The sequence below is a fragment of the Chaetodon trifascialis genome, chromosome 9 (genome assembly GCF_039877785.1).
Source record: "Chaetodon trifascialis isolate fChaTrf1 chromosome 9, fChaTrf1.hap1, whole genome shotgun sequence".
Classification (NCBI taxonomy): Eukaryota; Metazoa; Chordata; class Actinopteri; order Chaetodontiformes; family Chaetodontidae; genus Chaetodon; species Chaetodon trifascialis.
The window spans coordinates 26,838,287-26,864,674 of record NC_092064.1 but is presented as its reverse complement, the minus strand read 5'-3'; the positions used below and the strand labels follow the sequence as shown (position 1 = coordinate 26,864,674).

Here is a 26,388-nt window from a genome sequence, read left to right as displayed (position 1 = left end):
CTGGAAAACAATCACAGATTAGGAAATCTAAAATTAAAATATCTACAGTAAATCAACCACACATGTCCCATTGTTATCACTACAGATGCACATTAAGTCCATATCTTCGGCCCCACACTGACCCGATGCTCTGGATCATGAGTCGCTCCTCTTCTGGGCCCATCTGGACAATAAGCAGCGAACGTATCTGTCCCAAACACTCGAGCAAGTCCATGGTGTCCTGAACAGACACGGCGTTGATGGCGTAGGCTTTGGGCAGAGCTCGGATCAGCTCGCCGAGGCCGTCGTACTGTCTGTGGAGCAGGCTGAACATCAGACGCACCAGCTCAGGGTTCTGAATGAAGGACTCCTGGGCCCAGTGGATCATGGTGTGGGAGATCAGTTCCTGAAGGGTGCCTGGGTGAAGCGGATAGAGAGAGGTAGAGTTTGTCTGCTGTGTGATATCCTGTAGTGATTGGGTGAGCAAGTGATTTGGCTGTTTCTCTTACTGGGTTTTGGTTCCTCCTCGACCTCTGGCTTCTCCTCCTCCTTCTTCTTGCGCAAGTTCTTGATCTTGTCGACCAGACTGAGGAGTCTGCCCCCCAGTGAGGTGTCCACCTCTTCTTCCTCAGCCTCCTCCTCGATTTGTATGCCTATGTGTAAAATGGAAATTCAGCATTAAGACCCAAAAACATTTAACATAGCAAGTTTTTCACACTTAAAATATACAACTCCTCACCACAGTGAAGCAGAAGGTCATTGTGGAACTCTCCCAGACTGTCCCGCACCTCCTCAGGCACTGGAGAGTCCTCATCGTCTGGACTGTGCTTAAAGTTGGTCAGCAACAGAACCTTGTAGAGGAAGACAGTAAAACAACTCCATCAGTCCAATGTCAGATGTCACAATTTTCTAATAACTTGCAAAAGCAGGTTTGATTAGTGCCTGGTCCTGCGGCGGTGAACGAAACTCTCGGGTCTTGCGTGCCGTCTCAGCGGCCGACATGGTGAAGGCTCTCATCAACAGGTTGTAACGAACGCGCTGGTTGTTCTGAATATCGTGGACGAACTGGTCTGAATAGGCCACAATGCCTTCCACTCTGTGTCGCAGCTCACAGTCGCAGAAGTACTGAAGGAGTGTGCACATCTGAGAGAGGTAGATGAGACGGGAAGAAGAGTTTCAGATGTGTCATTTGTAAAAATGTGACAGATTTTTTAATAGATAGGAATAGCAGACAGTATTTAAATATCAGGCTGACCTGCAGTTTGACAGACTCCGGTAGCTTCATCTGGAGTAACCCCTCCTCCAGACCCTCCTCCTCATCTTTTGCTTCTGCCTCCACTGCCTCTGCCTCCTTCTCCTCCTCCGCCTTCTCTCCATCCACTTTTCCTCTTTTGGCCTCTCCCTCCTCCTCCTCTTCTCCTTCCTCCTTAGGCTCAGCTTCTTCCTCCTTGGGCTCTTCTTTTTCTAAAGTTTTCTGCTCCTCCTCTTCCTCCTCACCGACCCCTTCGTCTTCAAGGTCGGCCTCATCTGCCTCCTCCGTTTCCTCCTTTGCTTCCTCGCTTTCTCCGCCCTCCTCAGCCTTCTCCTCCTCCTCCTCCTTTCCACTGAAAACATTCGGGTCGATCATCTTGAGGATGTGCTTGGTGTCCTCGTCATTGAAGATGCCCATAATGAGCAGCGTACTGATCAGTTTCAGGATTGGGACAAAGTGGAACTCCACACTGCCTCCTACTGGATCCCGCATGGCCTGACTCCCATCCAGCACAGCCTCTGTTAACATACTAATGGCTCTGGTCTTCAGTTCCTGAGGGGAATAATGATAAAAATAAGCAAAAGGCAACTCAAATTTCTTTCCAATTCAACCTGTGTCTCCTATCTTACCTGTAGGGGGAAAATAGGACTTAGGGTGTACAGGTCAGGGTCCGTGCCGACAAAGTTGATGGATGAGAAATGCAGTTTGGGCCGTAAGCAGGTGGTGAGGCCAACACCGGGGAGAGAATGGGCCTTGTTTGCATCAGGGTAGAGGTTGATGCTGAGGGTCTCCTCGGTCATAGGGACGATAAACTCCCTGTTGGTGCCTAGACGTGCCCGTTTGGCAGACTCCAGGTGAATGCTGATGAGCAGGTCGTAGTAGCCGCTGCGAAGAGGTCCGGGCAGGTAGGTGTTCTCGATGGCGTAGAAAAGCTGTGATTCATCGACGTGGCTGCACAAGGCATGAGCCACTCGATTATTGCCAAGTGCGCACACAGCGCAGTAGAGCATAAGTGTGTGGTAGTGGAACTTCATCAGGTCCTGGCGCTCCGACAGCTCCAAGATGTCGATACACCTGATAAACAAACACATACAGATCCAAACTGATTAGGTAACACAAGTAAGCAATTATCAGAATCCTGAAAACAAAAAGAATTATGTATTAGTAATGGATCTTCATACATTGAATTAAACTAAATCACATGCAATGCACTGCAGATGCTGGTAACTTGCAGACTGCCGGCCGGGGCTACTATCTCTGACCTGTTCTCCTCTGGGATGTGTAGAGCCATCATGATGAGAGGTTCAGTGCACTCCACCATCCAGCCCAATCTCTCACTCACTCTGCCCACCTCCGGGTTGAGGAAGTGATTCGGCATACGACTCCAAATAACTGGGGTCAGCATCTGGACATCCAGCCTGGGAGGGCACTGGGGGACTGGGTTCATTCGCTCGCTGCGGAACATGGCGGCCGAGATGGGCATGATGTTCTGAGAGGGAGAAAGAGCAAGACGGGAGGAGATATAGACAAGCAAGCATAGCAAAGAACAGAATGAGGCTGATACTCCTGTCAAACAGCTGACAGGAGTGTAAATGTAGTGTGAGCGAAAGAAGTTTCCAACCTTGAGTTTGCCCAGCTCCAGCTGCACCATGTTCTGATTGGAGGGCTGAACGAAGACGGCAGGAAACAGTTTGGCGTTGGGCTCCACCTAAAATAAAACACCTCCGGTCGTTACAGCTCGACAGTGTAACACAGCTCATCTGAAATCTGAAAAAAACAGACACAAATACACACACACCACCTACACTGTGTAGCTTGTCCTTACCTGGTAGAAGGTGTTAATCTCCTTTCCATTGGCTGTAAAGGTCATGAGACCTGTTGCCAAGTCAACTAAGCAGCCAACCACCATGTCTTCCTGGCTGAAGCGGGTCTGCTGATTGCTGACCAGGTCCCCTCCCCACACCATGTAACAGTTACTATGCTTCATACTGCAGAGACACCACAAAGACACCAATAGAAACAGATAATGTAGTCTAAAGGAAACATCTAAACGGGAAACGAAGGGTCCAAGTATTGAACCTTGAGGGACACCGCAGGATATAAAACACAGTATTAAGGTCTTTATTGCTTCACTACTACTGTTACTTAGTCTGGCAGTCAGAATTAGGTAGAGATAGATAAAATACCATTAAAATGTGCAAAAAACTAACCTGTCATGTATGTTGCCTTTGTCATCTCCCACAGTAACAGTGGCACAGCGCACTTTGGAGAGGTCAAAGGTTGGATCGTACTGGTGGTAGTCAGGAGTGACCCAGCCGACCCACACACCAGAAGGCTCCTGGCCAGCAAAGATCCTCACGGAGTAGAAATACTGAAAATAGACCAAGAAAATAAGGAAGACTCTTAGAAGAAGATGTCTGAGAGCGGTACTATGTAATATATATTTAGAGTTACAGTACTATAAAACTGCGTAGTATGATGCAACCTAATACACAGTAAATTCCCACTGAGCAGGCTCAACAAATCTGACATTTAAGTCTTGCATTAGCAGAGGATGTTTAGCTCACAGTGGTGGTATTCTGGATGATTTCAGGGTCATCTCTGTCATCTGGGACCACATCTTCCACCAAACGTGGCACGGTTGGAGGGGCAGGAGGGGGGGCGAGAGGTGTCATGGCAGCCTTCTTGGCCTTGGAGAAGAATCTAATGTGCAGAGAGGATAACACACATTTGGAGTTTATTTCTAAGTGGATACTTTAACCTTGAGGCTGTGAGAAAGAGAGAAAAATAATCACAGCTGACAGCAAATTGAGCAACTCCACAAAGTCTCAATTAGTGGAGACGGGACGCTCTTCTCTGAGGAATGTTTTCTGTCACACTGAGCGGATGGATGAATTCTACATAACAACGTGTACCTTTAATTCTCTCCAGGCTTGTTCCTCTTCTCTACAGACACAGCCTGCCACACTTACCCCTTTTTCTTCCCCTTCTCTGACACTGTGTCCTTCTCATTTTCCACTGCGATCTCCTTCGGCACAGATGGCTCCTTCTTTTCCTCCTCCTGCTCCTTGCGGCTGGCAGACTTTTTCAGAACTTCGAACTCTGAGTCCGGCTCCACCACCACCACCTCCTCCTCAGGTATGGTGAGGGCACGGGTGAGGGGGGTGGTGCCTGCCGGGATCTTGAAGGTCTCGTGGAACTGGACGGGCATGCTCAGTCTGAGGAACAGCATGTCAGTATTTGCATTTTGCGAACCAAAGGTTTTATGGGTTAGCTTCAGACAGGGGGCGCTGTCCACAGTCCCATCCACACGGGAGACCTGAGAGACAACATGTTTAAAGATAAATGAATGATGTAGTTTTAAAGTTTGAGATGAGGGAACGATAAATACCACTAAGAAATTACCTCGATGTGATTGTGATCGGCGGGTACAGGCCCAAACTGGGGCAAACTTTTACTGAACCACATGGTAGTGTCTCGCTTCATATTGATGGCAAAAGGTTCAAATCCTTCCTGCAGGCCACAGATGGCAAAGTAACGCAGGCTGCTGACGTTCCGACCAAGATTAATCCTTCCAACCTGAGACAGGCCCAGGGCGCACACTGGGATAAAACCTGAGGGGGAAAACCACAGGAAAGCAACTGGTGAAGGTGTTTTCTGATTTTCTGATGTAAGAAGTCATGATTTATGCCTTTCAAGAGACAAATAAGACAAAATGATAATTAATGCTTACCTTCCCCAATTTCAATGTCTTTGAAAGCCATCTCTGAGCCGGAGTCACTGATCAACATTTCTCCGTTGAGTGTGAACATGATGTTCATCTCAACCAGATCAATCATACAACCGACTACATCACCAGACAGCCACTGGCGACCGAAGGGTTCATTGCCAATGTGCCATCTTTGAGCCTGGAAAGGGTTACATCAATAATGATTTCCATTCAAAACATAAAAACAGTGATCTCAGTGCTGGCCTGAACTTGATTAAACTGGACTGACAGCGATTTAACTCAGGTGAACCTAAAGATGCAGACTCACCTTATTGCCATTAAATACGTAGGCCAGCTCATCTGCTCCCAGTTCAGTGTCTGAGCGGACATTCGGACGCGCCCAGCCCACTCTCATCTCCCCCGTGGTCACTGCCTCAAACTCAAAGTACCACTTCCCTTGGGTGACAGCGTACGACTTCTCTGCCCTGAAGATTCGCACCTTGTCCCCGCGGGTGTTCTCCAGGCCATGACCAGCTGCAGAGGGAAAGGATGACAGACAACATCAAGGATGGAGACACCGGAGATGAATGACAACCTGCATTCAGTCCACACGCTGTCATGAGGTAAGCTGACTTACTGCTCTCCTGATCTGGAGGCTCAATGTTGTAGCCGTAGCCAATGAGGGTGCGGACAGCGTTGTTAACACTGTCCCGGTTGGTTTTCTTAGTTCTCTCGTCCAGCAGGTTGTATGGTACCAGACGAGGGTTTCGCTTATTTAAGATGTCCTTGGAAGCATAACAGTAAACGACTTGATATAAAATTTCACAAAAGGTGTGACTACATGTCATATTAATGAATGAATGAATGAATGAATGAATGAAGGTTTTCCAAAAAATAGCTAAAAAATGGTTACCTGCACAATACTGTAGGTCCATCCTTGCCGTACCCGGTCCCTTGCCCAAACATTGTGCCCATTTTCTGCCAGTTTTTCCACAAGCTGGTTCTGGTTTGGTGTCAGTTTGACATGGCTGAGGTCAAGGGGGGCAGGCTTGTATCCATTGGTCATCACATAGCTAGAGGACAGACAATTTCATATTCAGATATATATATAAAAGATAGTGTAGAAAGTTATCTCATACAGGCAGAAGTATCTTTGTTTTCATACGTCTTGGGCAGCTTGATCTTCTTCAGGTTCTCCTCTGCTTTCTCATCACCCATACCAACATGGCAACCCAGCGCCAGAAGAGTCCTGTGGGATAACAAGGACACAGGCATTAAAAATTGTGTTCAAGGACATAACATTCACATTTCTCAGGCCTCCGCAGAACCTCACTTAGAAACTCACTTGAGAGTCTCGCCAGACATCTGCAGGTTGTAGTTCCTCTCTGGTTCAGGGAGACTCTGGAAGTCTACCAGACAAGGATGGAGTTTCTTGTTATCATCCCTGAACTGTGGAGGAAGATGACGGTACAGTAGGTTACTCACCACTTAATCTGTGCTTTGTTTGCGTTCAGGTGTGAGTTCAGGTGTGTTCAGCCTCCACTACATCTCTGCATTTTACCAGATATTTGAAATGGGCAGCATTGCTCTCACACTCTTTGTTAAACCTGAAGATACTGATAAAGATTTTTTGAAAATAACCATGTGACAATGATAAAACACATACTGGGCCCCTGTGTTAAACAATGACCTGCAAACTGATGCAAAACAAATACATACAATTGTGTTTTGAGACATCCACCATCACATTACTCAAGAGCTCCAAATCGTATAAATCTGAGCTTGTCAAATCAATATTGCCGCACTGTTGCTTCAGTATTGCAGTGCTGACTCCATACTCACACTCCCATAGGTCCAGCCCTGCTCAATACGGGTGACAGCCCAGAGCTCGTGAATATTCTCTGCAAGCTTCTCTCGGATGCGCTCCAAGTGTGGCGGCAACACGATCTGTTCGGCGGAGGAAAGTCAGCAACCAAACAAAAGTAGTACAGCAGATGCTCTGATGGCATGAGTGTTTGGACCTTTACCTGGACAGTGTCCACAGGACAGGGGGTGAACGAGGTGTGTGTGAGGGACAGGGTCGGACCCAGCAGGTTGCGCACGCCAGCGAAGTCGTGCTTGTACTCCTTGATGGGTTCAATACGCATCCTCTCTCTGGGCAGCAGAGCCTCGTAGCACGGGGCATATCCAGGCGGGGGCATGAATTTAAAATCTCCATGTCGACCACCGAGGAGGAACCGAGCCCTGAGGACAGAAGCAGGGTCCTTATCTGTTTGATAGAGAGATCTTTGTATACTACATGAGTCCTTTGTGGACTGACGTAGTATATAAAGGGAATACAAAGTATATAAAGATCTGTGGCAGCAGATTTTTATATACTACATAATTCCTTTGTGGCAACAACGCCTTGATCGTTGTAAGACTCATAATAAAGACAACATTGATTTAATTTCTGTGCCAAGCCCTGAGCCTGTGTTTCCCCCCCGCTCTCATCAGTCAATTCACCATTAGCCCCATCTCAGCACTCTGCGAGGGATCATTACACACAGCAGCTGTAAAATCTCTTCTAGGGGACAAGATACTGTAGGTTTTAGAGGGATTATTAGAGATAATTACTCTGGGTTATTTGAGAAATAACTGTAAGGATTTAAGTGCACTTACAGAATTAAAAGTCATGTAAAAACGAACGTCTGACTGATCTGATCTGACTTCGTTTTGTTCTTACTTGACTCCGGCAGAGAAGCTGATGACGGGGAAGAAGAGGCCGTCCACATTGAAGTTTTCAAACATGCCCTGGACTGGGTGACCATTGATACGGAAGGAGATACTGGGCACGCTCAGATCCAGACAGCAGCTGACGACATCATCTGCAGCCAGGGTGTGTGCACTGGGCGAAGCCACCTGGCGGGGTACGGTACCTGAGCAGCAGAGCAGACAGCGAGTAAGTCATCGAACAAGATGTGCAGCATCATGGAAGATAACAGTGAATAAGTCAGAGGAGTCATCTTACCAGACCACAGATGCAGTCCATCAAAGCCATAGGAGTAGAGGTCATCTCCAACACCGTTGCCTCCCCAGCCTTCTCCTCCTCCAGGGTAGGGGCTGTAGCCCTCGGTCATGGCCCATCCCACACGCAGGTGGGTAGCCTGGGCTGTCACGAAGGGTTCCACGTAGTCTACCATCATCTCGTAGTACCATTTCTTATACTGCGTGGATCCCTCACATGTACCCAGGAAGATGTTTGGTCTTACGCTGAGCACAGAAAACAAAAGAAAAACGTGAGTTACGTAACAGAAAAGACGAGTCAAATAACAGCGTGCACCTTTCGTAGTGTGGAAGAGCAACTGAAGTACCTGGTGACGTAGTTTACAATGTTGGTCTGCAGCAACAGGTCGCGACCCGGAAGCAGATTCTCTGTGATGAGGTTCTGGTTGGACCTCACAGCTACACCATTACACACACAAAGAGAGCGCAAGACATCCAGGACCTAAAGGCAGACATCACTGTCAACTCTATGCTTCACTGAGGCAGAGCAGAGACAGTTCGAACTTTGATCCACCGGCTGCGACGGGAATTAAATTTGATTTCAGGACGCTACGACATTTCAAGTCACCGCCTGCAAAAGCATCTTGTAAAGCAGGCAGCTGTGCCAGCTGGAGCCAATTCATTTGCAGCCGGCTAATGTTGCTCTCCCGCCATGTTCCTGGCAGTGACAAACCTTGTGGTTCCTCCCATGCTTGTCCAGGAGGGAGATGATGGATTTAATGTGGTTCTCCTGGATGATGTTCAGAACCTCAGGGCTTTCAATTAGCACACAGTACAGCACCTCAAGAATACCTAAACGTACACAGAGGAGGAATATGAAGCCTTGTGCCATAATCTCACAACAGACTTGTATCAGCACATAATAAGTAGAATAAGTGAGGCACATCTGATACCTGAAGAGGCCTCCAGACGGTCCAGCTTGCTGACCAGCCAGTCCAGGTTGTCACAGAACAACGCGCAATTAGATCGATTGCCTCTGATTAGAGAAGCTGTTCAGCGGAGACACAGAGAGCGAAATGCTTTATTCCATGCAGGCCTCATTTCATATGCACTTTATGTTTTCAGAGTTTAGAGCAATTATTCTACCCAGCAGCTCGTAAAGGAGATTTACAATCTCCTTCCAGGACTCAGCGGCCTCCTCCCCAGCAAATTCAGAGAAGTGGGCAGCGGTGTTGTATACGTTGAGGCGGTCGATGCACTCCAGCACGATGGTGATCATTCCCTGAGGAAGAAACAGAGACACAAGGGGGCACTCGCAAGGTTACGTACGCATTTAAAGGCTTATTTAAAGGTCAGGGGTTAGGTTTGTAGGTCAGGGTACCCTTTAGCGGAGGTCATGGTCAGCCTCCAGGAATAAATGTAAGTATATGTTTTGTATATGTGCATAGAAAATGTATTTTAGTTACAGGAACAGACAGTAAAAATCAGTAGATATGGAAAGTCTGAGGCTGTGGAGGCAGCACGCAGATTACCTCCTCTTGGAAGAGGTTCTGCCGGTTGCGAAGGGAGCGCAGTTTGGTCTGCTTCTCCTCGTGCTCCAGTTCCTCCTCGGGAGGCCGGAAGTAGAAGATGAGATCCTGAAGGGAAAGGATGACCCCCTCCAGAGGAAGCGACACAGCCCCCGGTGCTTTGTTCTTCCCGCTCAGAGAGTCCAAACCCCTGGAGGAGCGCAAACACATCAGCATCGTTTTAACCTCACAGTTTTCATGTTTCAGATGGATATATGGTCACATCACAACGTGTCAAGGACAGAGTATTTCAACGATTCAACAATAACAATGTTGGCCCCTGATTTTTAAAAATGTTTATACTTACTTGATGAACTGCCTGAAGAGGCCCATAGTGCTATAAATCATTCGAGCAGCCTGGGACTCTTCAGTCTGGGAGCGGGACACAGTTAGGGCATCGTCCATGTGACCCTCCTGGTGCAGAATGACCTGAGGACACAGACAACATAATCATTGCAGATGACATCCTTCAGGTCTCTCTGTCCTGCAAGGTGTCTGCTGGCTGTGTCATGTAAGCTCTGCATCTTGTTGGATCATTTAAATATCTGTCTGCACATAATTTGCACTAATTGATTTTGCTGCTATATGAAGACAGTTTTTATCTTATTTTCAGCAGAGAATCTAACCTTTCTCTTCATCATTCCCAAACGAGCAGCTTTGGCATCCAGGGCGGCGTATGTGAGCCATAGGCCTGTGGACACATGCTGGACGAAGCACATGGACTCTCCGTACTTTATCTCTGGAATGCCCATTCCCTCAACATCACGCTTCTGAGCCACGTCCACCTTCTCCTGCTCAGGAAAGAAAGGGAGGGAGACAATCATAGAGAGGTCAGTGAGATTAGAAATCATAGCATAAAAACAGACAGACACCAAGAGCAAGAGCTCTGACCTTTGACACACGGAAGCAGAAAGCGGATAGTTTGGTGTTGGCCTTCTCTGGGTCGACCACCAACAGACCCTTCTCCTCATCCAGACACAGGTACCGGCCTGTGGTGATGTGGCGGATACGGAAAGACTGACCCCACTTCATGTGGCTGCCGCTCCAGCTGTAGGCGGAAAAATAAAACCCCAACATATTATCAAAAGTCTTTTAATTATACTATATTCTAACTATTATTCTGCTCTTGTTAAATGTTTGGTTTCACTAGTTTTTAGTTGTCATCGCAAAGGCCTTGAAAGGACAATCACCTGATTCTGAGAGGCTCCAACCTCCACAGGGATCGAGCCTGGCTGCACACAGCACCGCCTTCGTAGTGAGCCATCCTGAGTGAGGGCAGAGACACGTACGGTCAGGTGGGATCAGATGAACGGGACAGTTTGATGCTCAGGCTCGCTCTGCTCCCGCTTACCTGCGCTTTTCCTCTCCTTCCTCTGGTGTGGCGATGGCCAGACATTCGTCCATGTGGCCGTGGAACAGCCTGAGAACGTGACCTCCCGTCAGGAACCCTGAGCAGAGGAATTCACATGATGAGCGTGCATGTGTAATACAATGATAAATAACACACTGCATGATTTCTGATAGCACCCAATATGCTAAGTGATACGTGGAAATTAATCATCTGCATCAGGCTTTTACCCTCAGCCAGTTCACATCCTGAACTGATTGGATTCATGTTCCACAGCGTCTGCATGAAGGAGGCATCCACCATCAGATCTCCGCTGGCGTAGGACAGGTGCTGAGGACAGAAAAAGGTGGAGTTTAGTGCAGCGTATGCATGTCCAAATCCTCAGCAGAGCGGATGGAGCGTGAAGATTCTTACCAGGTATCGCTCAGAGGACACACTGACAAGGATGAGGTCGTCACCCACCCTGACCTTTTCACCTTCCGACCTTTGCTTGGAAGCAGGATGAATGGTCCACCAACATGCCTCACCTGCAAGAAGAAGAAGGAGAAAAAGATGATAACAGCTGAAGGACAAAGCAGGTGCGGAGCGTTCGGTTGTGTCGTGAAAAACGATGTTTTACCAGTGGAGTCTTCCTGTAAGCCCACGTCAAAGGCCAGCTTGTCCGTGAGTGACCGAGATGTCGTCAAGCAGCTCAGGTACTGAGGACAGAGTTTATATTCAGGGCATGACCAGAGCTTTGGATGTGAACAGAGAAAAAACAAGTCTTTGTCCAGTCTTACCATGCCTGAGTGGTAGTGTCTCAGAAGGATGGCGTGACCGTACAGTAAGGTACGATGACCTCCGCCTTGGGACGACTGGAGGACAAGGAGAAGGAGAAGTATTTAACAGAGGAGCCTGACAAGACTTTTACTTCAAATACACCTCGATCAGACAGGAGGGAGGACGAGGGGATATTTCAGAAGGTCCAGAGTTCTGGAGAACACGTGATTATTAGGAAACTGTCAATAACTGGGAATGACTGGATCACAACATGACAACAGCTGACATGTTTTTAGTTGAAACTGTATTTTATAGTTGTATACTGTATGTAGCACCGTACGCTGAACTCTCCAGTATGTGTTGCATATGATTTGTAAGCATCAAAAAATATCAAACAATACTAATTAACAGCTCCACGACACTGAGCAATGACTTTTTTCCCCAAACAAACACTGTACAGAACATTTTGGGGTCCATTTTCATACAAATAAAGGAACCACGCTGATTACGAAGCAGCGTCGAGATACGGCTGAAAATGGGTCGATGCTGTTCTCAGGCAAGGTATCACAATGACGTGACTGGTGAAGTTTAACACGATGCAAAACAAATTTAAAACCTTGAATCCAGTCGCAACAGATTACATCTCACACGACAGCAAACTTAGCATTAATCCACCCGACCTTTTCTCAGCATCCAGCAAGGACGCAACGAGAAAACACAATTACTGCGACGGTTATAGATAGATTAGTCAAAACAACCATCGCGTTCAACCAAGAGGGAGATAATGCTAAGTGGTTCGTGGGGTTAAGCACCCATAATCCACTGGGATGAGTCAGGGGCGGGTATGTCAAGTGGTGGCCCTGGTCCGCATTAGCACCAGGCTCGGTGAGGGCAGGTGGAGGCATGCGGTTCCCAAAGTTAGCATGAGGTTTATGGTAAGAGCTGGTGTTACCAGTTTAGTTATTAATGTTTAAGGTTAATGGTGAATGCATCATGTCAGTGAGGTTCCTCACAAGTACAGACAGAGTAACATATGTGCGTGTGTGTGGCCTGTCCAGAGCTCTGGGGGTGTCTGGTTTCCCCCTCCACCCCTGACAGAAGTGGGTGGGACCCTCTCCTGGGCTGCATGCCATGCTATTCTCATCCTCCTGCTCACCATTAGAAAAGCCCGGCTCATCCACGTCTTCCGGCTCCTGTGGACTCCTCCAGGAGACGCCCGAACTCGCCACAATTAATTAAAAGCTGCAAATGGAGCGATTCTCTTCAAGCCATTTTAAATTTCATTAGCCTCAGCCTGAGTCTCCACTACGACAACACGGAGCTTACATTGTATTGGCGTCACTGGAAAATGCTTGAGAACTGAAAGCTAGTGGAGTTAGCTTAGTGTGATTTCACCTACGTTTGGCTTATCCGCTGGAAAACACCACCAGACAACAACGTTTTTATACTGTATATTGCGTGGATGCCCATGTATTTAAGCTAACTTGACTGCCGAAGTGTGAAAACACACTCACACAATGTGCTGAAACAAAAAGCAGAACATCAGCGAGTCGAGGTCGTGTTTACAATAAGAGCATAAGGACGTGTGAGCTGGTGATATCTCGGCATGAAATGCAAATGAATGACGCATTGTGACACCTTGCTATTATTTCACCAGTAATTATGCAGTTTTTAGCAGATAAAGAGCGACTAAAAGATTCATCTGAAGACAATGGACCCCATCAGTTTCTGTAGCTGAAAATTAATGACAGGCGCACAGAGTGATCACCGCCTCGAGGTGAGGGTTAAACGGATGAGACGTGTGAATGATACAGCACTATTTCATTCAATAGGACATCCAGTGGGCAACAGGACAGGAACGAGGACAGCTGCCAGGTTGGTCGGGACACACGTTACAGGAAATAAGACATGTTAACAGACATACCCATTTGTCCAAATCGACTGCCTGCTTGGCAGAGAGCAAGAAGGGAAGGGGAGGGGAGGGGGTGTCAGATAACAAGTGGGAGAAAAATCATAATAAAAGAATATCTCATCTGTGTGTGGTGATGAACAATTTCTGTTTAAAGGCCCAATCTGCCATCCATAAGTAAACAAACAAACAAGAAAAGGACATATATCTTCAGTATAATCACACACACATATATATAACACATAAAAACCTTTTATCAGCTTGTGCATATATATAAAGACACATATAGTAATAATAATGGAAGCTGGGATAGACAGATTAAAGCTGATCAAATATAAAAAATCATCTTTAATATGCTTCATTGGCCTCTTACCCACAGTCACATGAGAGGAAAACAGCGACTCTGAGTCTCAAACAGAGAGAGATCTGGTGCAACATGTTTTCAAATGACTCTCAATTTGGAAGTTATATATAAGCTTCTGTGCTAAGCTAAACACTTAATTTTCTTATGTAACTCTGAGTAAGACAGCAAACGTAACATATTTACACCACGTGATGGAGACAGCACAGAGCTGAAGTCCTACCTCGGTCATCTCCACCGTGTTGGCCAACATCTCCTGCAGAGCGCGGACCGACAGGGACTGCTCCAGAATGAAGGTGCATATGGCCAGGTCCGGGGGCACGTTCTGCAAACGCAGCAACACAGCTGGTGAACAGGGTCCATCGAGCACGAAGGGAGGGGCGCTGTCAGGGTCTTACCTGAGCGTTGGACGTGGTTTCTAAGAAGCAGAGGCGGTTCCCGAAGCCCTCGCAGGACAGACATAGCTTGATCTGCTCCTTCAGGACGGAGGCGGTGCACTGCAGAACGACCTGGTCATCCTGCACCCAGAGCACAATCAAACCTTCAGGGACACGCTCACTGGAACTTCACTTTAATGCACTTTATTTATGCACTTGCTGCTGGTTGTTGCTGCTGTGACTATTGTTGTGCACAATACTGACCTTTTTCTACTAAAGTGATGCCTCATGAGGAGAGCTGAGGAGGAAAATTTGCCTGTTCGCTCAATAAAAATGTTGTGTTTATGTGCAACAAGGAGACGATCAAACTTATATGCCATGTTTTCCGTATATTTAAATGATAGTTTAAACTTATTACTGAACCCTCCAGCGCGGCTCTGAATCATCATCTCTGCTTGACTGGATATTCGTTTCTCACCCAGACAGGATTATCACATCTTTAAATGTACCTTCTTCCTGTTATTTCCACTCTGTACAGACGTCAATTAGCAAACTCTTGACACGTGTTTTCGTTATGTAATAAATGACGTCATTGTAAACTAATGCAGTGACCGTTTCTCCAATCAATTTGCACTTAAACTCGAGAAATGACAGTTCACTCAGACGGACTGCACAGCTAAAGAAAATTGATGTTGATCTCATGCAAACAAAAACAAAAACCCACGGCTGTCAGCAGGAATATTTTCATATTTTGTGTTTGAGAAGCAAAAACTGGTGAAAACAGTGAAGTCTTTTAAATGTCCAGCTGAGAAGAAAGCAAACAACTCACTTCCTCCAGCAGAATGCTAACAGACAGTAATTTGTTGCTCCTCGTCAAAGGCCGGCCCTCCAGAGCCTGGTGTAAATACAGCCATAAACACCCCCTCCTCTATGAAACGCACACCTGACGCTGACACATTCTCAGCTGCTCCTTCTCCTCAGTCATTATGTAAATGGCTCTGTCACTTAACCTGACAAATATTCCTTTCTACACTTCTGGAAGGATTCCTGACTTTCCTCCCCTCTCGTCGAACAGCGGATGAATCACGCCGTCATCTCGCTCTTGACCCGCTCGCCGCCTTGCCCCGGTGATTCAGTGCCACCGATGCGTCCTGACTTAGTGTTTAGGAGAGCAGGCGGGCACTTCACAGCGAGGTCGAGGGCGGCATGTTTGCATGTCTCTGTCTGTGGCACAGCAGGAAAATGGAAAGTGATGCAGATCAGTGACCTCATAACATCTACTCCTCTCTCGTACCCAGAGGCCTCTAGTGTTTCGCTGGCCCCTCTTCCCTCGGCCGGGCTATCATCTATCTCTCCTCAGCCCTGAAATGTCTCCTCTGTCCTGTCCTTCGGTTCCCTGCTTTGCACTCTGGAAAGTGGAGCAATGTGCCTCCTCTTCTTCACTGCAGACACGAGCAGCTCCACCTGATATGCTACTGAAACACCACATGGACCACACAAACATGACGCTTTAGCTAAATTTATGAATCTCAGAGGTAGAGAACAGGTTCTCAGCAATGTTAAAACATAGTGGTGGGACATCCCTCCCTCACATAAGCAGTTTTCAGACACATACACCACACTTTGTCTATCAGGACTCAATATAAATCCTGGCTGTTCTGAGGCATCACTGCGGAGAAGCTGTAAGGTCGGAGAAAAAGCTCTGCTGAAGTGGGCTGAGCGGGGAGGGCAAATTGGGCTAAACTGGCCGTGTTTTGAGGACAGTGCATGCAGACTCAGACTGCAGTCCCCATTAAGGAGACAGGGCTGAGCTCGTGTCTAAAAGCAGACCCAAGTAACCGAGTGACTCACTGCTCCAAGACAAGACGTGCGATCGGATGACAACCGTAGGCGAAATATGCCCCAACGCTACACGGCGGTCCCTCCATCTATTTCCACAGCCACAGTCTGGCACGGCAGACTCACTCTGCTGCAATCGCTCGAGCTCTGCAGGCCAGAGCAAAAAGGCGGATGGCCCAAAGGAGGACTGAGAGCTCCAGACGGGCACAGAGCCTGCAGAGAGTGATGCCGCTGTCTGAATCTGTGTCCAGTTTTCATGTCTGGAAATCAGATTTACATATACATATACATTTACATATAAAAGAAGCTGTGAGTAATGCTAAAAATAATCAGCATTATCATTGTTGTTGTTTTATAGCTTCCTTTGGGAGACTATTTTACAGACTTAACGAGTCAAGCGTGTCTTGAGAAAATAAACCTGCTGCTTTATCAGACAAACACACGCGTCTCAGCCCACATTCAGCAGCTTGTTGAGGGGACGGCCTGAACGTTAGAGCGCTCAGACAAACAGGGCTCGGTAAAACGCATCAGTGACTACAGAGCTGTGCCCTTCCAAGTCACACTGTGTGAATTACTTCCAATCTGACCACGTGAAAAGCTGACTCGGAGACCACACAAACCCTTGGGATTAAATCACCCTCGTATTAATAGAGGCGGCTTTTGGGATTTAAAGGATGTACATCTGACGCTTTATTATAAGACAGCCACGCTCTTGATTATTTGTTAATCTCACATTACGGATCTGCTGGAGTCCAGACAGGTAGGCGGTACTGAATGAGAGCCAGGATGTGCTGGTTGTCACCCACCTGACCCTCTGATTTCCTGCCTGAGAAGTGGGTGAAGACGTGCACATGACGAGCATTCGCTGCCCCGTCAACACAGTGGGTGTTTGGTTACAACCAAGCCAAGTTTGGACTTAGCAGCTGAAGTATCTGGGCTATGTGGATGTTAGGGGTCAGAGGGAGAGGCAGAGACAATTGGATGTAAACCGGCAGACAGTTACACAAACAAACACACTAGCACGCACAAATAGAGGTGTGTAATGCAGCAGGGATTTACAGCCGGGGGCACAGACAGTGCCTGAAAGCAGACACCTTTGTATATCCACCAGGGCCGCCTGATGGTGCACATGCAGGCGGAGGGTAGCCGGGGTTCCCCAGACGAGCAGGCACGCCATCTGCCCTAAACAGGAAGCACACAGATGCAAAATGGCGAGACATCCTCCCCCTCTGATCTTCTCTTGCTAGTGTGTGCGTTAGATTGTTTAATTTGGTGCAGTGATGCTTGTCTTTGTGGAGGATGTCCTCATATTCAGAGAGTCATGTGGGGCAGCAGAGCCTCGGACACAGTGATCCAAGTGAGGAGATGAGATGAGTTCACACTTTCTCATGGTCTCAACTGATGATGATGATGATGATGATGATGACGATGATGGGGAATGAAGTGCTGATGGGAGGTTTGTCTTCTCCGCTAGCAGCTAAGCAGCTGCTTCAATATCTAATATGACATTCAGAGCTGGGGAGCCGGCACTGGCGGCTTTCATCAATTAGTCACTGTTGCAGTGTCCAAAAAATATTTCCCTGCTTGACTTTCAATCACATGTTGGTGCAATGAACACGATTTTTAGGATATATCAACAGCGATGTGTCTTTTTCTTCTTCTTCTATTAATCCCATTGAGCTGAGTGGTTTTTCACAGCAGAATCGACAGATGTTCAAACCAAATGATGTTTTCTTTACTTCAATTCAATGATGTTCAATGCTGCTTTAACTGACCGAACCTTTATTTCAGTTCAATACTGGTTTACCACTTCACTTTGTTATTTATTTGATGCCACACTGACATATCTGCGCGACTGAAAACCCGCCGAGGCGTCAAGTGAACAACGCGTCACGGTCCTGATCTCTGGCAGAAGTGTGCTGATGCAATGCGCTGTCCCTCACTCGCTTTATGTCTGCAGAAAAAGAGTGAGGGGCAGCACATTGCACAGCATGTGGGTGGAGGACAGAAATGGTTCAATAAAGAGGAGGAGAGAGGGGATATGGGGTTTCCCTTTGAACGCGAGGAGAGGACCTCCACCACAGCCTGCAGGGCCCTGTGGAGGACGCGCTCTCCCTCATGTTTCCTCCTTTTCTTGCTAAAATATCTTCCCCTTTTCTCCACAACCCTTACTCTGCGTCTGTCTCCCAAACGTCTTGTGTCTTAATTTATTAGTTTTCATTGATGAAACGCCTGCCTGACACTGACGGGTGGGAGTCTGTCTCAGGATATGTAAGGACTCATCAAGTGTGAATAAAAAGATCTGGCTGAGAGATTGGATTACGCAGAGTAAACCCCAGGCCTACACACCATCTCTCACACAGCATCAGAAATAGCCGAACCATCAGTGTCGACTGATTTTACAGCAAAGCACAAACGTTAGAAGAGGCTCCAGACGACGCTGCTCTGAATCACTGCTGATGAGTCTTTCGCTGCACTCAGACGGGGTCGAGAACATTTCGAGCTTTGTCTTTCTCACGTTCTGCTTTTCTACTGTCTCTCTGTCGTTTCACACTTTCTCTCCATGTGCTCTTCTCACCCAATTTGCTTATTTTCTCATTGCTGTCCTCTTTTCTCTCCTGTTTTCCATTACCTCTACCACTCGGCTCTGCCCCCCCCCCCCCCCCCCCCCCCTTCCACTCCAGTCCTATTTTAGGTGGCTGCACCTGTCACTATCACATTCCCTCCTTTTGCTGACCAGCAGATACTTGGAGATCTCGCTTGGAGATACTTACTGTAGACGACTCACAGGGAAAACCAGCTTCTGTCTCTGAAGAGGAAAACGTCAAATCCAGCGTCTTATGGCTGACACATTTACACATTTCAGACACTCATGACAGAATCAGGGTTCAAATCTCGACGGCTTCATTTCCCTCCGGTTCAGTTAAACTGTTACAAACTACCAGACATCAAACATTAAGCAGCCTCTGTCCTTTGAAAGATGATGAGTCTGGCAGACAGCAGCCATTCTGAGGACAACACCGTTATAAATAATTTATTTCAGCTGGCCTGAATCCAAAATCCATTCCTCTAAAAAAAAGTCTGTTTGCCTTTAGAGTAAACAAAGCACTTTCCTGAGCAGCAGCTCTGTACAATGCAAAGAATGAATATGAGTTAAGGTGCAAGACAAGCAACATCCCAGAGTCAACATGGAAGTGTAGCCCGATGAGGATGAAATAATGGAGAAAATACAGAGAACACCTCCACTCTATCAAAACAACCACTCACCAACTCGTACTCGAAGCTGAGGGAAGATAAAACGAAGAGTTCAACCTGAACATTAAACTACAAATATCCTTGAACCTCCCTCGAAGTGCACAGAGTTAATCTTCACAGCTTCATCTCAGTCTTTGCTCAAACTGATTTTCTAATAAGACCGAGTTTCCTACGGCGCAGAGAAAAATATTGTCCGATTTCTCCAGCTGAATCCAAACGCCCCGAGCTGAACGGCCGCACTGTGGGTCTCAGATATTCACCTCATCATCTCCGACAAAACCTCAGCTGCACACACATCCTGGAAGATTTAGCATCCCGGAACAAGCGCTGTGAGCGAGGAAACGTAAACTCTCCATTAACAGGAACCAAGGCTGAAACGGTGAGATGAATAGATGCTTAGTGTACAGGTAGTTATTACTAGTTCAAGAGAAGGTAAACAGATTAAATGTATGAGTTTGGTCGGAGCACCAACTTTGATGCGAGTTTGACTTATTTTCATCAAATTATTATTAAATTATTTACATTATTTCACTTCGATGAGCGATGAGCGCTAACGTGGACGTGCGCACACAGAAAAGATCCCGTCTAGTGGTAAGGTGACAGAGCTGATCATTGAGACTCGGCCCACGCACCCACACACACACACACACACACACACACACACACACACACACACACACCCACACACACACTCAGCATAACAGTTGTGTCTCTTTGTCACACTCCTCTCTCTCTCTGTATCTGCCTGAGGAACAGATCAGACCACCTGTTTATTGTGTAAACTGCAGAGACCAAAGCAGGCAGACTAACAGGTGCTGCGTGTGTGTGCGTGTGTGTGTGTGTGTGTGTGTGTGTGTGTGTGTGTGTGTCGTGGACGTGTTCATCTCCTGGGCTCAGCACTTCTAAAGCCCTGCTTCGCACTCACCCTCCCCACCTCCTCACCTCCGTCTGTCATCTGCTGCCACACCAAAATGTGCTGCTACTGTTGAACGCTGTGTGTGTGTGTGTGTGTGTGTGTGTGTGTGTGTGTGTGTGTGTGTGTGTGTGTGTGTGTGCGTGCGTGCCTGTGTAAAAGACAGAGAGAGAGGGAACACTGGCAGTGGGGATGAAAATGGGCAGATTGTGTCGCTGTGCAAATAAACAGCGGTGCAACTTTTGCATAAACGATTATTTTGCTATTGAGAAAAAAAAGTCTACCAAAAAGTTTTGAACATTGCTTTTTGCTACTTAAACAAAGGGACGAGGAGACAAGGACCTGAATGTGACTACCAGAGAAGAGAGCATCTGCAGCCAATCGATGAAGCCTCGCGCCAACGTCTCGGGCTAAAAATGAGACTTTTAACTTCCTGCAAACACGACCGCTTACACGGCGCGATGGCGCGTGCGTTGGTCACGCCACGACTGACTGTCACAACCATGAAGGAGATCTCTGCTCGCTTGACGCGCGCGCGCACTCCCACATCCACACACTCGCGTCTCCAGAAGGATTCCGGCAAGTAGGACACGAGCCCTCTGGTCTCTCCCTGCAGAGCGCGCGCGCGCTTATAGTGGCACGCTATAAAAAGAAGCTGCTCTTATAGACCGGAGCTCGAGCGGCCCTCCAGCCTGTGTGATTCATATCATGAAAGGGTGACACAGCTTTCACCGTCGCCACCGCGTGAACTCGGGGTTACCTGATGCAGACCCTCGCGTGCTCGTAACGGCCTCCGAAGAGAAAAGGAGAGAGCGCCGGCTATGGCGAGCTAAGCCGCTCTCTTGGCAGCAGATGTGGGGGCTGAAGCGCCTGCAGGCTGTTTTTTGAGGAGGAGGTTGAATGCTGGATACCTGTAGTTCAACCAAGGGCGTCCACTTCGTTTGAGTGGGGAGAGCATTACTGTACAACAGGTGGTCCGACGAGGCCCCGCCGGCGAGCGTAGACTGTACAATTATCTGAGCCACATTGTGATCAGTCAGCGTCGCATGAGTCACAGGCCTGGGCCTATCAGAACAACAAAATAAACCCAGAATAGAAGAGAGCAGCACTGCTGAGTAATCTGTGTGTGGCCTTTTGTGATGTGAAAATGATCGCTGGAGACGTGGCGAGGAAGAGCGACACGTTTTCCTGCGATCCAAGCTTCACACACCGAGGAGGATCTAATCTCCTCTTCCTCTCCTCTCGTGCTATTAAACAAAAGCCCCATGGGAAAAAAAAAACACTAAACGCAGTAACACTGCATTGCATTGATCCCAAACTTACAGACCCCACCGGCTTTTCCTCGTGCTCCCAGCAGGGGTGAAAAGAAGAGAAACAGCAGAGAAAAGGATGAAAATGAAGATCTTTTTCAGCTCCTTCCTCAAATAGACAACAGTACATCTCTCAAACACCTACATGCTCACAGGTGCTGACGGGCGGGCGGCCTGAATAACCTGCTGTGAATTTCTCTAAAGCAAATCACCCCCCCTCCCTCCTCGATCATACATCACGCACAGTTCATATCAGGCAGATACAACACGCCTGCAGTCTGCTGCCCCTGCTGGACCAGGTGAGCTCCTCCGTGCCCCCACTTTCATCACACCTCCCACATAACCCAGGGAAAATCCCCAGCAGAGAGAAACAGCTGACTCACACGCTGCCTCCCATCACTGGCCTCTAATTAAAAGACTGATAACACAGACCGTTTGGTGATGCTTTCATCCAAAGGTCCTCGCAGCACCGGCAGCACTTACATTTTTAGCCCTGTATCCCCCGCGGGCGTCGCACCCCTGACCCCGACAGTGTCAGAGCTGAACCCACTGAAGCATATGAGCCATTAATAATTCACGCGGAGCTGCATTGTTTTTCCTTTTGAAGTGTTGCTGTCTAATAGCTTCATCCTGGCCGAGCCTCTCGAACCGAGGGCAAGCCCACTGAAGGAATTCAAAGTGTTCGGCTCACGCTTCGTTTGGCAGCTCCAGAGGAGAAGAAGAAAAACACTGTGGCGGGCTGACGCCACTAAGCCTGACAGGAATCCATCGACAGACCCTGCTGGTGGTCTTCCTGCGTGCATTAAACTATCATTTCAGCCCTAACAGTGGCAGGCAGGTGAGCACTGTCCAGCGGCACTTCAACAGAAACACGTTTCACTGGATGTTTCATGATGAGCTCCTCAAAGACCGACCGAACGAGCCGGGACGAGTCTCCAGTTTGAGGGTTTTCAGGGTCTCACACGGCGCGAGCCTGCCAGTAATTCAGCATGACTGCACGACCGTTTCAACTGAATCACTGTGAACATCAATAAAGGTTTTTTCAAGCAAACTGTCATTAAAAGGCAACGCAATTAGCTATCAAAGCTTGTGTTTTATATGGAGCAACAGAGGAACACAGCTGATAGGAAAAACAATCCTATCAATAAGATGGTATTGATTTCATATCTGAAAATACTCTTTTGATGGCCAGATGGCAAGTCATGATCTTCCAGGTGATTGCTGGTGTCAACACTGAAAAACATATCGACTGTTTTCGCCTCAGATGCTGCAGGACTATCTGTTTGTCCCTCTTCAGCTCTGGACATTCAGCTGTTTTGGGTCGTTTTCAGGGTCATCCCCCGCTGACTGTCAGCCCGTGAGGCGGGCATCTCCACACTGTGGCCGCGCTTCTGCAAGGAAGACACGCAGCCGTCGTCCAGCTGTCCCCTGCAGGCTCTGGGTAGCTTGTCGCTCTGCCTCCTCGCCCCACACTGACAGGCTCTACTTTCCTCAGATATAAATAGATAACGATGCTAACAGATGCACCGGCTCTTGTCTATCTATCTGCGCTCACATTCACATATGCGCGCTTACACTGTTACCCATCTATTCTTAAGCCCGGAACGTTCTGGAAGTAACACACAAGAGATGAAGAAAGACAACCAGCTTCTGATAAGATCAAAATACGATCAGGTAATGTAGGTTAACCACCCCGAGTTTCCTGCGCTCGCAAGAGATTAAAGAAATCAATTACCAAGTTTAAAGAGAGCAACTAATAAGCAGGTCATGGCACATTCAGGGCACCGCAAAAATAGTCAACTATATACAGAAGCGGGCCTTGGCTCCGAGAACTGCAACTACAGATACGACTTAAATATTCAATGCCAGGGAAGCAGAAGTGATGAAAGCGTGCAGCCGGTGGCCCCTGAAGGAGCCGTCGAGTGTGCAAACGAATTCCCTCTGCTCAGCAAAAAACAGTCACATGTCCTTCCTCACTTCTCAGAACTCCTCATCTCCTCCTCCAGCCCCACGCCTCCCAGAGTCCCCTCCGGCAGCCCGTGCAGGTCAGCCTTCCCGGAAAGGAAAGTAAGCAGGACTCACCGTTCGCAGGAACTGGATCTCCTCCTCTCCCTCTCCCCCTTCTGCCATCCTTCGCCGAGGGTTATTCGCAGCTCCTCGGGAGAAAAGAGAAAATCCGTCTGTTTTCTCTGCTCAGGGATCGGATTCTTTATCTCCTTCGCTGCGTCCCTCCCTCTCCCTCTCCAGGTTGCACCTCTGTCCTTCCTCGTCGCTGTACCCCTCTCCCTCCCTCTCTCTCTCTCTCTCTCTCTCTCAGTGTCTCTCGCTCTCAGTGCTGGTGTGTGTGGGTGTGCTGGAGGACAGCATGAGTCCTGTGGCTCTCACGGTGCTGTGAGAGAGAGTGACGGGAGGCGAGGCTCTCCCTGACTCCTCTCCCCTCTCGCCTTGCACACCCCCCCCCCAAACCGCAGATGAGGGAGGGAGGGAGGGAGGGATGGCGGGGGAGGGAGGGAGGGGTAGGCACCTTCTAACACATTTACACAGCTCCCATCCCACCATGCCGCCATGTTTGTAGAAGTGGGCCACTCCTTCACACAGGCTCCCTCCCTCCAGCACACTCACACACACACCCCTCCCCTCCTTCCACATTTCTAAGGCTATAAAAGGAAAGGGGGGTGAGGACTAGCCTTTGGGGAGTGTGCGGTAAGTACAGTTGCACACCTCAAGTCTTCAAAGTCAGCTGAAGCAGGTGAACGAGTGCATCAACCTGCATCAGCTGCACCTAAACAGAGCTCTGAGGAAGATTCAGACACCTGAACAGGTGATCGAGGTCTCTGCGGGAGCAACGCAGGACAGATTTAGCAGAGATGCATGATGGGGGATCTGATTATTGATTAGAATAAACTTGATTTGGACAATTTAAGTATAGAAATTCCTTGAAACTAAACCAAAAAAAACAACATTCTTGGTTGAAAAACAACAATAATCTGCTTGAATTGATTTGATTCTGCAGATTTGATTCTTAAATATTAAAATTCTGTTTGGTCAGTGCATGGGAACACTTAACTTTGCCTTGTCTCAAACACAGGCCACTTTAAAGTCACTTAAAACCACTGAGACAACAACAGTGAAGCTGCAAAACTTTACATTTCAAGCAGGAACCACTGGACGTTTTTTTTGCTTCACACAGTAAACTGAAAATGAAATCTGCTGCTGATCTATTTCCTTTTAATGATATTACTCATATTCTTCCCTAACTGATCTGTGTGACTGTTTCTTCCTTTTTTTAGGAGGGTGAGGGGTGGGGACTAATCAGCAGGTAATTTGACTATTGCAAATCATTTATGGAGCAAACGTGGCAAAAACATTTTCAGGTTTCAGCTTCTCGAACGTCAGCATGTGCTATTTTATATCTTTGATTGTGGACATATCAAGTCATTTGAAGCACCTTAGGCATCGGGAAATATTTTTTCATTTTTAGTATTTAAGATTTGTGGAATAATCTTTCAGCCTTAGTTGAGAACATGCAATTAAATTTAGCTCATTGCATTAAGTGGTGTCCATGCAGCTTCCCTGTTAGTCTCCTTACAGCCTGATAAAATCCCCTTAGTCCTCTTTTACCTCTGAACAGATGCACCTTGACACAAAATGGCCAACAGACTGGAAATATAACGCCAGAAGAGTGTGATCAAACAATGTAGGAGCAAAACATTTTTGCACACTACAAAGTCAAAGGCCAAAACTGCGGTCTCGTCACAGGATCATCATCTCTGTGAGGACAGCCTGATGCATCCCTGTAGGGACCAGTGGATGTGAATGGGTGTCAGTGGCACACCCCTCTTGGTCACACCAGGCGGCAGGGATGCACCACACAGAAAAGCTGGAAGTCTGAGCGGAAAACAGCGCATCACACACTCAATCAGGAGCGGTGGCCAGCCTTCAGACGCGTCCTTACCTCCTCAGGCTCCATCGGGCATCCTTCAGCATGCTCGCCGTCTCGTCCATCTCCCACTGCATCAGCAGCTGGCAGCCTATTAAGGTGTTTTGGGACGCCGCTCGCCGGGATACAACTGCGTCCAGCGAGGGAAAACGACGAGGAGGCGGAGGAGGTGGTGCTACGCCACTGAAGCAGAATTAAAATGAATTCTGGGAGTATGAGTCCTGGCTCAGAGCAGACCTGCTGTTGCCGGTTTTTCTGCCAACTCATGAATCTGCCTCAGTTTGGGTGCAGTTGCGACGCCGCGCCTGAAGGTGGCGACAGTGTACAGAGAAATGGACTCCAACCTGTGTCCTAAGACTCCAATGGACTCTGAAATGAAGCTTTATCAACAGTCACGGTAGCATCTCGGCCCAACACGGGTAAGTCTTGGCTGTTATTGTGCTGCTTCCTTCAAACTTAATTGAAACAAAAGGAGGGAAATAGCCCTGAATTATATCTACGAAAGACCGTAACGTAACGCTAACGTTACGCTAGTTACCGTTACTTTGCTAACAACGACAAAAAGTTAACGAACTAATCACAACATAAATCAAACTTTTTACAAATACATGATGTGTGCTGATTAAACTTTCACCTCTCCCACGTTGTCTTAATTTAACAGAAAGCCTACGAGTCCCTTAAGTTACCGTTCCTTTTACTTTTCGTTACCGTCAACGTACGTCCATATCGTCCCCTTAACAGACTTCCGTTTTTACAGGCAACAACAAAATAAAAGCCTGAAAATAAAATGCACTTAATTCACAAATGTAACATGTCACAAAACAAAACGATTATGGGATTCACTGTGGCAGAACGGTGTTGAATTAAAATAAAAATGAGTTTTT

At 47.6% G+C, this 26,388-nt stretch overlaps 1 protein-coding gene across 10 annotated transcripts in view; it reads right to left on the bottom strand.

Annotated features, from left to right (window-relative positions):
* ryr1b (ryanodine receptor 1b (skeletal)) overlaps positions 1–25,645 on the bottom strand; it is a 96,452-nt gene extending 70,807 nt beyond the window's left edge. For 8 of the 10 annotated variants that reach the window (XR_011602467.1, XM_070970278.1, XM_070970285.1 and 5 more), the window contains exons 1-40: positions 23,647–23,873; positions 14,269–14,388; positions 14,094–14,195; positions 11,621–11,695; positions 11,461–11,539; positions 11,256–11,368; positions 11,072–11,171; positions 10,845–10,941; positions 10,684–10,758; positions 10,385–10,541; positions 10,120–10,284; positions 9,801–9,922; positions 9,458–9,644; positions 9,072–9,207; positions 8,879–8,974; positions 8,659–8,777; positions 8,294–8,427; positions 7,951–8,192; positions 7,666–7,858; positions 6,968–7,184; positions 6,783–6,887; positions 6,286–6,389; positions 6,106–6,189; positions 5,854–6,013; positions 5,578–5,725; positions 5,269–5,474; positions 4,965–5,139; positions 4,637–4,845; positions 4,204–4,550; positions 3,799–3,934; positions 3,442–3,602; positions 3,057–3,219; positions 2,853–2,939; positions 2,494–2,720; positions 1,861–2,305; positions 1,235–1,783; positions 922–1,122; positions 719–830; positions 489–632; positions 123–396 (exon numbers count right to left, since the gene is read on the bottom strand). Coding sequence is in view for 9 of the 10 variants with exons in the window: in XM_070970278.1 (XP_070826379.1) it covers positions 123–396; positions 489–632; positions 719–830; positions 922–1,122; positions 1,235–1,783; positions 1,861–2,305; positions 2,494–2,720; positions 2,853–2,939; positions 3,057–3,219; positions 3,442–3,602; positions 3,799–3,934; positions 4,204–4,550; positions 4,637–4,845; positions 4,965–5,139; positions 5,269–5,474; positions 5,578–5,725; positions 5,854–6,013; positions 6,106–6,189; positions 6,286–6,389; positions 6,783–6,887; positions 6,968–7,184; positions 7,666–7,858; positions 7,951–8,192; positions 8,294–8,427; positions 8,659–8,777; positions 8,879–8,974; positions 9,072–9,207; positions 9,458–9,644; positions 9,801–9,922; positions 10,120–10,284; positions 10,385–10,541; positions 10,684–10,758; positions 10,845–10,941; positions 11,072–11,171; positions 11,256–11,368; positions 11,461–11,539; positions 11,621–11,695; positions 14,094–14,195; positions 14,269–14,388; positions 23,647–23,694 (6,614 nt within the window). In the remaining variant the exon portion in view is untranslated. Of the gene's footprint in view, positions 1–122; positions 397–488; positions 633–718; positions 831–921; positions 1,123–1,234; positions 1,784–1,860; positions 2,306–2,493; positions 2,721–2,852; positions 2,940–3,056; positions 3,220–3,441; positions 3,603–3,798; positions 3,935–4,203; positions 4,551–4,636; positions 4,846–4,964; positions 5,140–5,268; positions 5,475–5,577; positions 5,726–5,853; positions 6,014–6,105; positions 6,190–6,285; positions 6,390–6,782; positions 6,888–6,967; positions 7,185–7,665; positions 7,859–7,950; positions 8,193–8,293; positions 8,428–8,658; positions 8,778–8,878; positions 8,975–9,071; positions 9,208–9,457; positions 9,645–9,800; positions 9,923–10,119; positions 10,285–10,384; positions 10,542–10,683; positions 10,759–10,844; positions 10,942–11,071; positions 11,172–11,255; positions 11,369–11,460; positions 11,540–11,620; positions 11,696–14,093; positions 14,196–14,268; positions 14,389–23,646; positions 23,874–25,519 lie in introns of those variants that run through there. The other 2 variants (XM_070970279.1, XM_070970280.1) reach the window with 2 other exon arrangements.
* Between the last annotated feature and the right edge of the window lie 743 nt (positions 25,646–26,388).